Genomic DNA, 15496 nt, shown 5'->3' on the forward strand with positions numbered 1-15496 from the left:
GCTGGAGCAAACCCATTTTCTGGGGAGGGCATGTAGAGCCATAATCTGAAGCAGAGCTGGACTCCCAGAGCCACTCCGTGACACCAAGGCCCCCATAGGGTTGGATCTAGGTGCGATGAGCTGAGATCTCTGGGTTAACCAACTTGGCCAGGGACAAAGGAGGGGGAGCACAGGGTGGGGGGACCGGCAGGGAGGATTGTGATATTGAGTCTGGAATAAAGTCTACAAACGCACCAGCTGTGAGGCAAGCACCAGAGACCCAAGGCCCCGGGCAAGCAGAATTTTCCAGCTGTCTCCTAATGAGTCCCACAGCTGGGAGAAGACTACAGGTCTGGACTGCGTGAGCAGGGAACTTCAGACGTTGTTGTTTCAAATGTCGCTGGCCCAAAGCAGTGAGTCAAGACCCTCCTTCTCGGAGCTTTATATTCTCACTGCCCCCCCCCCCCCACTCAGCCTCCTGTCTCTGCTTCTCAGCAGCAGCTCCTCCGCCCTAGGGAGCTTCCAGGACCCTGCCCTCTGAGTGGTGTTCCCACTTATGAGGAAATATGACTGTTTGCTATTGTTGAGGAATCACGTTCCATGAGAGTTTGATCCCTGTACCCAGACGCTGGCCCTAGGAGCATCAGGAGAAAAACATCTTTCCACGCAGATGTGGCTACCTCCCTGTTTCGGAGGAGGTACCCGAGACTCCATTCCTATCTGCCACCATCTTGAGTCTTTGAATGAGGACCTGCGATGTCCTGATAGCAAGACTTACCTATAGAGAACCGGGTTTTCCGTGACCCAGTCATTGGGGAGGCTGTGCACCCACTTCCTCTGCCGAGGGGTCATTGTTTCCCCTTCAGGGAAGGCCGCCTTCTTCATCATGGGTGCCTTGACATTCTTTGGAGTCCCAGAATGCTCTGCAGCCCGCTTCCTGGTGGCTGCCAGAGCTTGAACCAGCTGTACCTGAGTGTGTGGAAGATGGGAGTCTGGTGAGAGTCTCAGATGCCAGAGCCCTTCGCGATTACATGTCCATCTGAGAAGGACAGGTAGCTGCCACACAGAAGATGCTTTGCACAAAGCCTTCACCTCGACACCCGCCCACCACAGATCTCCTTCCCTTTTATAGACATGGGCTATTTCAAGGAAAAAGTAGGTAAAGAACTTTGAATGAAGATCCAGACTTAGTCTACACAATCATTTTTGTAGTCATTAGAAACTGGGGGAAAAAAGAAACAAACAAAACAGAACTTTCCAGTTATAGGAGATTGGCTGAGTAAAATTTCTTTGATGAAATATTAGGACCTTATTAAAAACAGAAATTACAACAAATTTCTTATGACCAGGGAATCGTTATGAGACAATGTATAATTGAACATATCAATTAAAGCATAAGTCATGGGGCTGGAGAGATGGCTCTGCAACAGCATTTGCTGTTCTTACAGAGGACAGGAGTTCCATTTTCAGCACCCTCTTGGCAGCTGACAGCCACCCGTAACTCCAGCGCCCCCTGCTGGCCTCCACCAGCACCAGGCATGCACACATACTGAGTCAAAACACTCAAATTCAAATCTTTTCTTGAAGCATAAATTAAATATTATAGGCAGGGGCACTCTGGATACTGCCATATCTACTGTCCCTTTCAATACATTAAACAAACCCATCTTTTTGCAAAGGAAAAAAAAGCTACAACCCAAATTTCAGTGTGGTTTCGAATTTTAAAAGATGGAAAAACAGCATGCTAAAGATTAAGAATAATAACTCACTTATAGGGAGCAAAGTCATGTGAGTAACTTAAGTCTGCTTTCTCGATGCCCTCACCATTTCTAAAGGTTATACAGGCGCATGATTTATGGCTCAAATTAGGAATGAAAATCCTACTTAAACAAGCAGTACACTAGGTCTGAGGCTTGTGGATTTCTTTTAAGGTCTCGTTGGTCTGCAAGGAACATTCAAGAAGACACAGCAATCTTTACAATGGACATGGCCAATGAAGCCGTTAACTCTGCAAATCAAGCCCTCAATGGAGGGGACCACTAGGCACTCAGGGAGGTGTGTGAATATCCCAGTTGTTTACTATTATTATTTTTATTATTGTTGTTGTTTTGAGACAGGATATCTCTATTATGTAGCCTTGGTGTCCTAAAACTTGCTATGTACATCAGGCTGGCCTTGAACTCAGAGATACACACCTGCCTCTGTCTCCCAAGTGCTGGGACTAAAGCCATGTGCCACCATGCCCAGCAAGACCCACTTTTTAAACAGAAAAATATGAATTTCTTTTATGCTCAACAAAAGAGCTAGGCAAAGAATGGTTAATTCCGATTGATTCTGGATAATTTTGATTAAAATTTTTATTGAAATTAAGTTTTTAATCTTAATAAATTTCCTGATGTAATACACAACAACATTTGCTTTTAAAAATCAAAGTAATGTCAAAGCTCTCCTTTTAAAAATTTGGATCTTATAGGGAAGATCTGCGTTGTGGAATATTATTTTAAGATGTGTTACATTTGTTTATGCTGTGAAACATTTAAGAATGCAAAGATGTGTTACATTTGTTTAACTCTGTGAAGTTGTGTTACTCTGCGTGATCAGTCTAATAAAGAACTAAGTGGCAACTAGCAAGGCAGGAGAAAGGATAGAGAAAGAAATCTGAAAGAAGGTGATCCAGGAGTAGGAGAGAGAAGGACTCCAGGGACAGTCACTGCACAGCAAGCCACGGAGAACGAAGAACAGTATATAGAAACAGAGAAAGGAAAAAAAAAATCCAGAGGCAAAAGATAGGCAGGATAATTTAAGAAAAACTGGCAAGAAACAAGCCAAGATAAGGCCAGGCATTTTGTGGGGGCCCATGTGTGACTCAGTTTCCATCTGGAGTCATTTCTGACTTAAAGAAGTCATTTTAGTTCAAGCTTCCCTGCTCTGCTTTCTCCAGGAACCTCTCGGGTTGTGGGTAACATCTGTGTCAGCCCATAGAAAGAGCATGTTTGCCAGATGAAAGAGCACATTTTTCTATTATGATTTGGGTGGGCGTATGCCAGCCGGAAGCACTCCCCGTTAGAGATTAGAAGCTGCTTAGCTGAATGAGATAGTGCACCTGCTTGTGCTTCCTCCCAAGGACTGTGCAGGGAGGTGGTGAACTGACTGGACTGCTCTTTGTTCTGCCTTTCCTCTGCAGTACATATGCTGGCTGAGAAACTCGGGGCTGTTTGGTATTGACCTTCAGTCCTCACGGTCTACCCTATGTTTCTGTCTTCATTTCTCTTAATCTAACTTTTCCTCAGCCTCAGTGCCCCACCCCCCAGGATTTCTCTGGCTGATTCTTGTAGGAGTGGGCTCCGACAGCATTTATAAGAAAGAATAAGGCTCTGTGTGATTTATTTGGAGCTGGGTGTTGGGGCACCCCAAAGAGCCATAAGAGTGAAAAACAAAAACAAGCTACAGACTTAGGAGTAGATAAGAAGCGGAAATCAAAATACATTGTGTGTGTGTGTGTGTGTGTGTGTGTGTGTGTGTGTGTGTAAAATCTACTGTCAGTAAAAAATAAATAAAAATTGAATCTTAGACGCAAATCTCACAGAACAAAGAGAATTAGAAGGGAACAGGAAAGTTAGAGGGAAGGGGAGCTGTGGGCAGCAGGAAGCCTACCTCTGCCTGGAAGATCTGCTGGTAGACTTTTCCATTTTCTACCTGGGACATTTTCCCCACTGGCGACATCTTGGCAGCTGGCCGGATTCCCCTTCGTCCTGGAAATGAGCCTGGGACTTGATCTTAGTGTCTGTCCACTACAAGGTGCTTGCGGGGACCGCGGGCCCTAAGACAGCACTAGGTCCCACAGGATATCCTGGGGAACTTAAATTTCAAAGAAAATAAGAAAGGAGGTGGGAGGAGGGGGAGGGAAAGGGAGACCGAGACAAGAGGAAAGGAACTTCTTCAGATAAGCAGGGGGCAAATTCCACAGGCACTTTCTGGAAAGTACAGGATTATTGTCTGCGTGCCACTGGAGCTCTTATGGGAACAGTCAATCCGCCTAAGATGTCAGATGGGACAGGAACCCAGCCACATCCTCTGGAAGAAACGGTGAGTGGCGGAAGGGGAAGGATTTGCTTCTGTATGCGTCCTGCCCTCCTTCCTAGTTGCTCAGTCAACCCGTTGCCCCCCAAGCCCCTGACCTAAGGTTGCCGGCTCCAGTACCTTAAACTCAGATTAGCCCAGACCACCAGCAGCAACAGCAGCAAGACGCCAGCGGTCTCCTAGGCGACGCGAGGGGCGGAGCTGGCCCTGCCACACTTCCCCTCTTCCGGAGCTGGGTTACTCGGCAACCACAGCGACCCACGTGGAGTACTAAAACTCAATTACGACTTCCAATGTTGGGTTCTTGGAGCGCCCTTATATGTTCCCAAAGCTAGTGGGAGATCATAGAGTCCGCGCAGATCTTGACTGTTGTGGTCAAGGAATATTCGTTGTTTTTGGTCAAAACAACCCGTGCGGGGGTGGTACCACAAGGTGGTCCTCGACTGTAAGAATCTGAAAGAGATAAAATCTTTTCCCAATGCAAAAGATTGGCGGGCTCAGAATTCAGGGCTCGAGCCCTGCCTGGCCGGAATGAGTTTCTCCTGTTCTGTGGGCCGCTCCGCTCCTAGAGAAGCCCACGGTGGCAAGTGTCCAGGAACAGTCTAGCTGGCAAGTCTTTCCCCAAGATGAGTGAGTGATCTTCCGCAGGGGGCTGCAGCGTCAGAAATGCGAAGTGTTGACTAAACCACGCTATTCTCGTTCTTCGACGCAGGTGAATGAGGAAACAGTGAATACACAACCCTGTAATTCTTTCTTTGATACAGGTGAAATAAAGATTGGATTCATGTTATCTGAAAAGAACAGGTAACCCAGGGAAGGGATGAAAAACATGATTTTTATTAGTTTGTTTGTTTATTAGTTTTGAATTTTTGAGACAGGATTTGTGTAACAGCCCTGGCTGTCCCGGAACTCACTATGTAGATCAGGTCGGCCTCAAACTCACAGAGAACCGCCTGTCTCTGCCTCCCAAATGCTGGTATTAAAGGTTTAAAGGCTTGTGCTACTACTATCCAGGGAAAGCCTATTTTTTAAAACACTGTTTTGTTTTGTTTTTTTCAGACTCTGGTTGTTGGTTCGGGTTTTTTTGTTTGTTTGTTGGCTTGTATTTTAACATATAAATCTTGCCTGAAGATCAGAGTGCAGAGCTAAGCCCCTAGAGGCCAGAGAGTGGTGGTGCAGGCCTTTTATCCCAGGGAGGTGGCGACAGGAGTGATAGGGTTGGGTGGAGAAAGGAAAATAAGGCAGGAGGAGACAGGAGCTCACTGCAGTCTGAGGTTTAGTGGAGACCGATGGGTCTGGAGATGCAGTCTGAGGACAGGGTTGCCCCTTCAGTCAGAGCATTGGTAGAGGTAAAGGAACTCTCTAATAGCTGGCTGCTCTGCTTCTCTGATCTTCAGCATTAACCCCTATATCTGACTCAGGTTTTTATTAAGACCAACTAGAATTCGTGCTACATATTCATCGCTTCTAAGAGTTTTCTGATAGATTCTGCTAAGTTGCCCATGTTCCAGGGAATGGCCACACCCATCCTATGGAGGTAGCACAAACTGGACTCATGGAGTTATATTTTCTAAAAACCAAAAAGACATTGTGCTGATAGTATTTATTGCCAACTTAACACAACTTAGTCTTCTGGGAAGAGAAATCTACTATTAAGGGGTTTCCCAAATCAGACTGACCTGTGGTTATGTCTCTGAGGCATCACTGGTTGATGATCCCAGCCCACTGTGGGCACTGCACCTGCTGCTTAAGGTTCTGGGCGGCATACAAAAGCAGAAGGGGTAAGCCAGTGAGCTGTGTTCCTCCGTGGACTCTGCTTCAGTTTCTGCCTACGGGTTCCTGTCCTGCTCGAGTTCCTACCCTGATTCCCACGGTGATATACTTTGACCCGGAAATGTAAACAGAAATAAACCCTTTCTTTCCTAAGTTACTTTGATCAGAATGTTCTAGCACATCAACAGAATGCCATCAGGAGCAGACATGAAGGCAGGAGGGAGAGGTGTGCTGGGAAGTGTCTGGGAGAAAAGGAAAGGGGGGTGGGTACAATCAAGACACAGATATACATACACGAAACTGTCAAAGAATAAATGAAAAATATATTTAAAAGAATCCTTCTCACCATGAAAAGAATATGCTTATAGTTCGCTTCTGATGGTATTCTATTATTAGAAATATAGCCCATTTTATTTATTTTCAATGCACCATTGGGTGTTTTCAGTTTCAGTTTGCATCTTGCTTGGCTCTAGGGACTCAACCTAACTGTGGACATAAGGGAATTTTAAAAAATGATAGACAGCCCAACACATGGACAGAGAGCTGTATGGTTGTCTGGGCGCTCAGATGGAGAATCTGTAACACCTAGAAGCTCGGCTTGTTTGCTACGTAGAGTTGAGCAGAGAGGCTGGACAGCTGCATGCAGACAGACAAGGAAGCAGAGTTTATGGCATACATCTGGATCAAGGAGACAGGTTAGGTAAGCCCCATAGAGCAATCTCTGTAGGAGAGCAGACTTTAGGTTGCAAATGTCTGGAGGGAGAATGCTGTGGTGGGCGTTTCCTCCCCACACTGTCAGCACTTAAACTCAGTCCTCCAAGAAGGGTTTCTCTAACCCTCTGAGCCCGAGGCTGTGGGGTGCAGTCCTATTTCCACAACACTAACTCAGTCAGGACTTCACTCACTCGAGGCTGACTCCATTCTCCACAATTTGGGAGTATATCCAAATCGCTGCTCTAACCAGTCTTCTGTATGGTGAGCAAAGATCCAAATTTGGTTGTCTCTATGGCCTGAGTGTAGGCAGCGTCTCCCAAAGGCCCAGTCACTTTTAAGGGCTTGTCCCTGGGACAGCACCATGCAGAGAAGTGGGACCTTTTGGGAGTGGTGTATAGTAGGAGGTCCTTAAACCACCAGAGGCATGGCCATAAGGATATCATAGGACCCTGGTCTCTATGTTTCTTAGCTATGGAATGAGTATTTTTGTTCACTGGGTATTCCTACCATGATATTCTCCTTAGAAGCCAAGATCAATGGGCTGCTCCATCATAGACTGCAGTCTCCAAAACCATGAGTCCAAATAAACCTTGTCATACATTCCATATCCCAGGCATTTTGTTGCAGTAACAGGGAGCTAATACAAAACTCATGTCACAGAGAGATCTCTCTGTGTGTGTGCACGCAAGCCTGTGAACACATATTGTTACATACCGGAAAAATGCAAATTAAAACCATGGTGCTACACAACCACGTAATGGCCAGGAGAAAGTCTGATGACACTAGCAAGGATACAGACCACTAGGTGTGTGTGTGTGTGTGTGTGTGTGTGTGTGTGTGTGTGTGTGTGTTTTCTCCATTTTTTTCAGCTTCTAGAAGCAAATTGCCATGGAGCTGTTGTAGAGACTCGGGTAAAAAAGACAACCCTGGCACATGCGCCAACTGGGCCAAGTGTGCACAGCAACCAGGCTCAAGCACTCTAGACTCTGGGTTCTCACAGCACTTGCTCGAGTTCCTGAGGAACTATCAGCAGTCAGACTGTATCTGTCCTGGGTCATTTTTGAGTGTGAAGATTTGGGTAAGTGCTGGGCTCTGCGTAAGGACAATGCCCACGCCTCACAACCTGACACTTGTGCCTTTTCAATGAGCTTCCCCATCTTTCAGCACCTGCACCCCATGTGCTACACGGACGTCATCACAAATGCCTTGGGCCTCCTGCTCACACAGCAGATGGCCCGGCCTTGGAGCAGAAGTCGGTACTCCTATCAGCAATCGGAGCAGGTCGGCAGAATCTGGGTGAACTCTTGGGAACCATGTCCTGATTTTGATTTTCTAAGCATGATGAGCCTGGGGTTGTTGATCAGTGTCTGTAGCAGAAGCCACCTCGTTCGGGCCCTGGCTGAGAATCGGGGACCTAGGACAGAATCAGAAAGAGAGGGGTGGGGCTGGAGTATTGACTCTGCAGTTACCTACAGTGCAAAAGGGGTGACAGGAGGCATTGGATCAGGACTCCCAGGAAATGAGAGGGAGAGGATGTGAGTTATTCCACAGACCTGCCGGGTATGGTAGTGAGGATATCTGAGCCCTTAAGGGGCAGGAGGAACTCGGAGCACTTTCTGTAAGCAATGGGGCAAAGTAACCAAACCTGTGCTCCGTTTTTGAAATGGCATCTGCCAACGGCCTGAGATGTAAGTTGGCATGCCAAGACAATGGGATACAGATGACTGCGCAAGCAGACCTGGGTCTCAGTTCTGGGATCAGCAGGTGAGCTAGACTGCAGGACAAGGCCGTGCAGCTTGACTGATGGGAGCCTGGCCTAAAGGGATGCAGAGGAGGGGAAGCAATAAGGGGATCAGACCCCTTGGGGGTCCCAGCGAGCCCAGTGAGTATCCATTTTCCTCTCTGAACTCAGTGCAGGTTCAAACAGGAGACGCTACCTGCTGCTTGGTTCAGGTAGCAGTATTTCAGGGTCTTCTGCAGCTTCCGGTCCCTGTGGCTTGTGACCAGGATGTGGCAAAAGCTGACCAGCACAGGGTTGGTGTGATAGTGGTCCACAAAGAGCATGCCAACCCATGCATTGAAGCCTGAAACCCAGGTGAAACCCAGGTGAAAGGAGGTCAGGCCGGGGCCACACTCCCATCAGTGCCTGGTTTGTACTTTTTATGATATAATTACTATTTATTATTATTATTATTGAAATGGTCTCCTTGTGTGTCCCTGGCCTAGAAGTCACTATATAGAACAGGCTGGCCTTGAACTCACAGAGATAGATCTGCCTGCCTCTGGCCCTCCTGTCCTGGTTAATTGCTAGTCATTTTCTTTTGCCCTAATGGCCTGAGTGCTTACAGAGAATCTCCAGAGCCCATGTAAAAATCTGGACAGATTCTTGGAGAGAGTATTCTACTCTGTGCCTTTGACGGAGAACTCGAAGCCTGAAGGGGCTGAGAGCAGCCAAGGGAAGGCAGAGGTGTCCGTGCAGATCTTAAACAGCTGAGGGAATGAGTGACCAGGGCTGGAAGCACTGATTTTACTTCCTCAAGCATGGCTTTGATTTTAGAGTACATTAAACTGAGTGTTCAAGTGACAATGCTAATAATTCTGAGATGTGTTCTCATCTCCAATCTATGTGGAAAGTTTGATTCCTTGGTCCCACATCTCAATGGCCTGTGGGATGGGCAGGGTTAAAGAGCCTTCATTTCCTCTGGCCATCAGAATACACATTTGTATTGTGTGTGTTCACATGTATACGTGAAAGAAGAGGTCTTTCCCTGGGATCTGGAGCTCACCGTAGACTGGGCTGTCTGTCTAGTCAACCCTAGGGATCCTCTTGCCTTCACATCCCCAGTACTGGGATTACAAACAGATCACACCTTGCATGGCTTTTTTGCATGGGTTCTGGTGATCAAACTCAGGTGCTCACACGTGTGCAGTAAGCCCTTTAATGACAGCCATCTCCCCAACCCAGAATGCACGCTTCTATTACTTACCTCTACCGGAAGATACGTTCTAAGCCTGTGAAGGTGTGAACTCATATCTATTTTCCCACAAGGGTGTGAGGCCAACTATTCCCCGATGGAGGTGACCAGTAGGACTGCCACTCACCCATGTCTGCGCCCTCATAGCCGCTCTGCATGATGGTCCTGTCAATCCGGGCAATCAGCCAGGTGCCCAGGAGGCAGCTGATGAGCAGTCTGGAGAGGCAGGCGCCCAGGCCCAGGAGCACATTGTAGAAAAACAGGAAGTAGTTGAAGTTGTGGAACGCTCTCCTGCAGACAGACACAGGCAAGGGGTAGCCCCTGGGTCAGGCAAGGTAACGAAGGACAGAGTCTGCTCTGGCTGCATTCAGACCAGGCGCTAAATTCTGCAACACTGTTTCCTAAGTTTACGATCCCCTGCTGGATCATAAGTGGAACTGAGAGCCAGCTCACAGTGATGGAGGGATGTGTGGTCCCTGACAAGGCGTGGGGAGCACAGAGCAGGTTGAGTGCTACCTGCTTTGTGTGACCTTCGGATTCTTGCATGAGGCTTCTTAGAGGACAAGAAATACCATGGGGCTTCTGCTGGCTCAAGGGTTGCAGCAACATTGGGGTTCACTTTGTCACTGCTATAGGACCTAGCCCAGCCAGAGGACTAGCTGTTCCTGGTCCTCCAGAGAAAACGTCCCAAATAACCACCTGACAATATGATCCTCTTGCCTCAGGACCAAACTGCATCCTGAATGTCACAGACCCCTCTGACAGAGGACTTAGTGGTCTTGTCACTCTGTGTCCCTTGGCGTTCCCACTGTGTAAGGACCTTATATGGTGGACATTAGGGGATCTCACTATTCTCCCAGCGCATGCAGTTTGTGTCCTACGGCTTCTATCCACAGTGTGGTAGCTGCCGGCGGTCCCAGTTCCTCCTCTTCACAGGCAGGAAGTCTGCTACTGCTGGGCTCCTCTGCTCCCCTCTTCTCCTGCCTCTCCCCTGCTCCCCTCTTCTCCTGCCTCTCCCCTGCTCCCCTCTTCTCCTGCCTCTCCCCTGCTCCCCTCTTCTCCTGCCTCTCCCCTGCTCCCCTCTTCTCCTGCCTCTCCCCTGCTCCCCTCTTCTCCTGCCTCTCCCCTCCTCCCCTCTTCTCCTGCCTCTCCCCTCCTCCCCTCTTCTCCTGCCTCTCCCCTCCTCCCCTCTTCTCCTGCCTCTCCCCTGCTCCCCTCTTCTCCTGCCTCTCCCCTCCTCCCCTCTTCTCCTGCCTCTCCCATGCTCCCCTCTTCTCCTGCCTCTCCCCTCCTCCCCTCTTCTCCTGCCTCTCCCCTGCTCCCCTCTTCTCCTGCCTCTCCCCTCCTCCCCTCTTCTCCTGCCTCTCCCCTCCTCCCCTCTTCTCCTGCCTCTCCCCTCCTCCCCTCTTCTCCTGCCTCTCCCCTCCTCCCTACCTCTCCCATCTGCCTCCTCTTTAGATCACTCGGGAAGCCTTGTCCCTTACCCAGGTGCCAGTCCTCTCTGGTAATCTATGAAGTTCTCAGAGGCGGCGAGTAGGGATAGCTATCTCTTTGTTGTCAGTGCTAAGATTGCCTCCATGAGTGAATGAATGAATGCATGAGAGTTTCATTACTTTACTGTGCTGTCCATATTTTACATGTTCCACCTTAAAACACTTCTTTAAGGAACACAAAATAACTTACAAATGGGGAGGCTGAAGTTCACTTATTTAGAGAGGTCATACGAAGTCACACGGCTCTCCTACTACTAGAAATGGCAACTCTGGATTCCAGGGCAAGTGGCCCCAGAGCCCCCCTCTATGCACAGCATCATAGCCTCTCAGAGAATTCGGAGCCCTCCAGAATCTGTGCACCACTAGGCAAAAGGTGGAAGCAACAGCGGCAGCCTTACTTACGCCCCTCCGTCCTCCGCTCTCACCTGTTGTTGAGAGCCAGGGGCTTCTGTGTGTCAGCCGTGCTTAGCTTGGGCTGCAGGAAGAAACTGCCAGCGATCCACACCTGCAGGATCATGAGGCCCACGACTATGGAGAGGGTGAGGCTGAAACAAGGCAGGTTCACCTTGAGGTGGTCTGTTCTGCTGTTGCAGACCCTTCTCTGATATACAGTGAGGAGAGAGAGAGAGAGAGAGAGAGAGAGAGAGAGAGAGAGAGAGAGAGAGAGAGAGACAGCACCCAGAGAAGCAAGTGCTTGGCAATCAGACTTCCGCTGTCTCCAGAGAGCTGAGTAAGGCTCTGGGAAGGGGTGGGAATTTGGGAATTCTACACCGGGCAACACGACATAGCAGACAGCTTATCCATGGTTCCTACCCTTCCTGCCTTATGTCCCACCTCTTACTTCATCCCCCTACAAACACAACATATAGGATATCTTATCCACAGTTCCTGCCCCTTCCTGTCTGATGTCCCACCTCTTACTTCATTCCCCCTACCATTTATTTCCATGTTGGAAAATGGGATTCTATGCATCACGCACATGATTGTGAAGGTCTCATGGAACAATGGGAGAGGAAGCCTTTTGAAAACCTCAGAGTCCCTCCCTGTGAAGTGCTGTGATGACCCATCTCTGAGTCATCAGGACAAGACCTTGGACCCAGGACTGGGTCCCCGGGATCAGTAAGGAGGGGTCATCTACTCAGTACTTACACCCCAACGGCCAGCCCTCGCAGCATCTCCAGGCCTTGGTGGTGGAGGATGGGCAGCACCAGACTGTACATGAGCATCACCCCACAGAGACTCTGTACCACGTGGATGATGAGGTAGCCTGAAGATGAAGTAGAAGGGATCACTAGGGGCTCGCTTGATCCACTCCCATACTCCTCCCTGCAGGCCCTGGCCTGTGCCCTCTTCCACCAGAGGTACTTGGCACATTTGCTGGCACTGCTTCTTCTGCACCCCCCCCCCATGATTTCCCCATCTTCCTGCTTGCCCAGTGCTCTGTCAGATGCAGTTCAAATGTTAACTCCCCTAGAAATCCCTTGAGTCTTGCGCTGGTGTGGAGGGCCATTTCCTCCTCTGCTCATTATGCCCTTAGCAAAGGCAGCCAGAGAGATGAGGGAAAGGGAGGTCACATGTGGTGTTTCTCCACCATTCTCCCAAAGCTAGATGCTAGGGCTGCTCCTCCAGTGTCTCTCCTCGCAGCAGGGACTCTGCAGGTGCCCAGGGAACTGGGCTGGTTGGGTCCTGGGTAGCACTTACCCCAGAGGATGTAGGCTATTTGCCAGCCGGAGTACCTTGCAATGGCCACCTGAGAGTTAGAAGGAAAACAGAAGGTTCAGAATAGGGTGAGAGCTTCCTTCCCTCCAAGCCTTGTACCCAGGACCCCATCCGATCTGAGGGTCACCCATAAACCAAAGCAGGTTCTTCACACAGCTGCATCTCGGGATGGAGGTCTGGCTTGACTTCTCTGAGCTCCTGTCAGGTGTGGCTCAGCTCCCTACAGACTCACCACACTGGCTGCCGAGGAGGGACGATGGAACTTCTGAGGGAGGAAGTGTTTGTCTCCGGCCCACAGCCTCTTCATGTGCTTTCTGTGGAAGAGGACAAGTAGGTGACATTCATAATCATGGCGCTTTCTGTAGGTCAGGGTTCAGTGGAAAGGCCCGTGGAGGCCGGTGGCAGTGGGCGTCAACAACAGCTCCTGCAGAAGTTCTGGCTTCTCTTCAACATCTTCAAGGTTACTACAGTTCATAAAAATAATACACACTAATCGAGTCATAGCAGCAAGTGAATCTGGTAGATGAGATTATGTTTTTTTTAATTCTGCTTTCTATACTTATTCTGTAATGGTAAATGCATATTACTTAATAATATTTTTTAGACAGTTAATACCAGGAAGTCACTTTTGTTGATACATAAAGAAAAAAAATCAAGGGTGAGCTAGATGGCTCAGCAGTAAAAGCTCTTGCTGCAAAGCCTAGTGACCCGGGTTCAATCCCCAGAAGCACACGGTAGGAGAGAGCCAACTCCCACAAGTTGCCCTCCGACCTCCACACATGCCATGGCACACTCATCCACACAAACACATCATGCACACACTCACTCATACAATAATAATGCATTTTTTGTTGTGTGGGGGGATTGTTTGTTTGTTTTGAAATAGGGTCTCTACATAGCCCTGACTGTACTGGAACTCACTATGGAGACCAGACTGGTCTAGAACTGACAGAGATCCCCCTAGCTCCTACTCCTGAGTGCTGGGATTAAGGCATGCACTACCACACCAAGCCTAATAATACTTTTTTTTTTTTTTTTGGTTTTTCGAGACAGGGTTTCTCTGTGGCTTTGGAGCCTGTCCTGGAACTAGCTCTGTAGACCAGGGTGAAATATTTATTTATTTATTTATTCATTATGTATACAATATTCTGTCTGTATGCCTGAAGGCCAGAATAATACTTTTTTGTTGTTGTTGTTTTTCGAGACAAGGTTTCTCTGTGGTTTTGGAGCCTGTCCTGGAACTAGCGCTTGTAGACCAGGCTGGTCTCGAACTCACAGAGATCCGCCTGCCTCTGCCTCCCGAGTGCTGGGATTACAGGCGTGCGCCACCACTGCCCGGCCAGAATAATACATTTTTAAACAGAAAAAAATTTAAAAGGGCAATAACTCCTCATAGAATACCAGCCCCACTGCTCCATTTCCCACACTGGCCTATTGGTTGGCAGTGTCCTCTCTCTCTCTCTCTCTCTCTCTCTCTCTCTCTCTCTCTCTCTCTCTCTCCAGTGTGTATGCAATCTCCAGCATTTTTCCTGGCTGGGTCCTACTTTTCATGATTACAAAATTGGAAAGTCTCAGAACAACATGAACAATGTCACTCTCAGCCCCCACTCCTAGGGAACTGAGTGAATCCCTTCCCCGGACCTCCACTTGCCCATACCCTCTCAGTCTCAGTCACCAGCATCCAGGGCACACTCTCCCTGGAAACTCACTGACCATGCCAGCCAGGGAATCAGATCCTCATGGCAGACCCAGCTTTCCTCCCTCCTGTGGTCACTCTCAGCCCTCTGTCCTGTCTATCCCCACTCCTTCCTGCCAGCCCCAAAAGCTAGAAGTGAGTTCTATTCAGAACCCCAGTGGTCACACCTGGAAGGGACTCAGAAGCACTCCCTATCAGGCAGCCCGCAGCCAACACGCTCTCCTAAGATCTGGAGAGGACAGCAGAAACCAAGGAGGGAAACCCACCCAACAAAGACAAGACCAGATATTAATACATAGAGTTACCATCATCCCACACCAAGATACTAGATGCCAGCATAAACACACAACCAATAACAGCCAGGACAAAGTGTCTCCATTACAGCCCAGCAGCCCTCGTGTAGGAGGCCCTGCGAAATCCAACATAGCTGAAGCACAAGACAAGGACTTCGAAGTGTCTATTATAAATATAGATATATCTATGCAGATATAAATCAAGGACTTTAAGGAGGACATGAATAAATCCATTAATGAAAACACAAAGAGTGGAATGCAGTGAAGGAAACTGTTCAAGACATGGAAGTGAAAGCAGACTCAGTCAAACTGAGGGAGCACTGAGAATGAAAAACTTAGGGACTCAAGCAGGAACCTCAGAAGCAAACCTCACCAACAGAATACAAGAGAAGGAAGAAAGTCTCAGGCACTGAAGACAAAATATAAGAAATTAGTACGTTGGGTCAAAAAATGTTAAATCTAAGAAATCCCAGGCACAAAACACGAGGTAGATGCTCTCAGGTCTCTTGAACTCCCCTCCACTGACCATCCCTGCAGCTGGATTAACCGCTGGGAGCCTGGTGGAGCAGCTCTGATTCCCAACAATAAAGCAGAATGCACAAGAAACATCAAGGTCTCTGAGTATCAGGAGGACACGCCCCTCTGCTCAGTGTTCGAGAACTCATTTAATCTTGTTGAGTCTCTGTCAGCTGTAAACGTTGAGAGGAAAATACTCAGCTCCCAAGGCTGGGTAGAGTTGGGGTGAGGACTCTAAGTATAACGGTAGATCATCAG

The 15496-nt window shown here is 48.5% G+C and overlaps 2 protein-coding genes across 4 annotated transcripts in view; both read right to left on the minus strand.

Moving 5' to 3' along the window:
* Positions 1-4249, minus strand: part of Ccdc180 (coiled-coil domain containing 180) — a 50515-nt gene extending 46266 nt beyond the window's left edge. The window contains exons 1-2 of the mRNA XM_075968062.1: positions 3634-4249; positions 758-948 (exon numbers count right to left, since the gene is read on the minus strand). Of these exons, the coding sequence (XP_075824177.1) occupies positions 758-948; positions 3634-3702 (260 nt within the window). The 5' untranslated portion in view covers positions 3703-4249. The remainder of the gene's footprint in view (positions 1-757; positions 949-3633) is intronic.
* A 3133-nt stretch (positions 4250-7382) lies between these two features.
* The window catches only part of LOC142847355 (stimulated by retinoic acid gene 6 protein-like), a 40697-nt gene continuing 32583 nt past the window's right edge, over positions 7383-15496 (minus strand). For all 3 annotated transcript variants that reach the window (XM_075968065.1, XM_075968063.1, XM_075968064.1), the window contains 7 exons: positions 12966-13047; positions 12716-12764; positions 12164-12281; positions 11440-11559; positions 9649-9812; positions 8484-8630; positions 7383-7960 (listed from right to left, as the gene is read on the minus strand). In XM_075968065.1, coding sequence (XP_075824180.1) covers positions 7812-7960; positions 8484-8630; positions 9649-9812; positions 11440-11559; positions 12164-12281; positions 12716-12764; positions 12966-13047 — 829 coding nt within the window. In that variant the 3' untranslated portion in view covers positions 7383-7811. The remainder of the gene's footprint in view (positions 7961-8483; positions 8631-9648; positions 9813-11439; positions 11560-12163; positions 12282-12715; positions 12765-12965; positions 13048-15496) is intronic.

The sequence above is a fragment of the Microtus pennsylvanicus genome, chromosome 3 (genome assembly GCF_037038515.1).
Source record: "Microtus pennsylvanicus isolate mMicPen1 chromosome 3, mMicPen1.hap1, whole genome shotgun sequence".
In the NCBI taxonomy this organism is placed as follows: Eukaryota; Metazoa; Chordata; class Mammalia; order Rodentia; family Cricetidae; genus Microtus; species Microtus pennsylvanicus.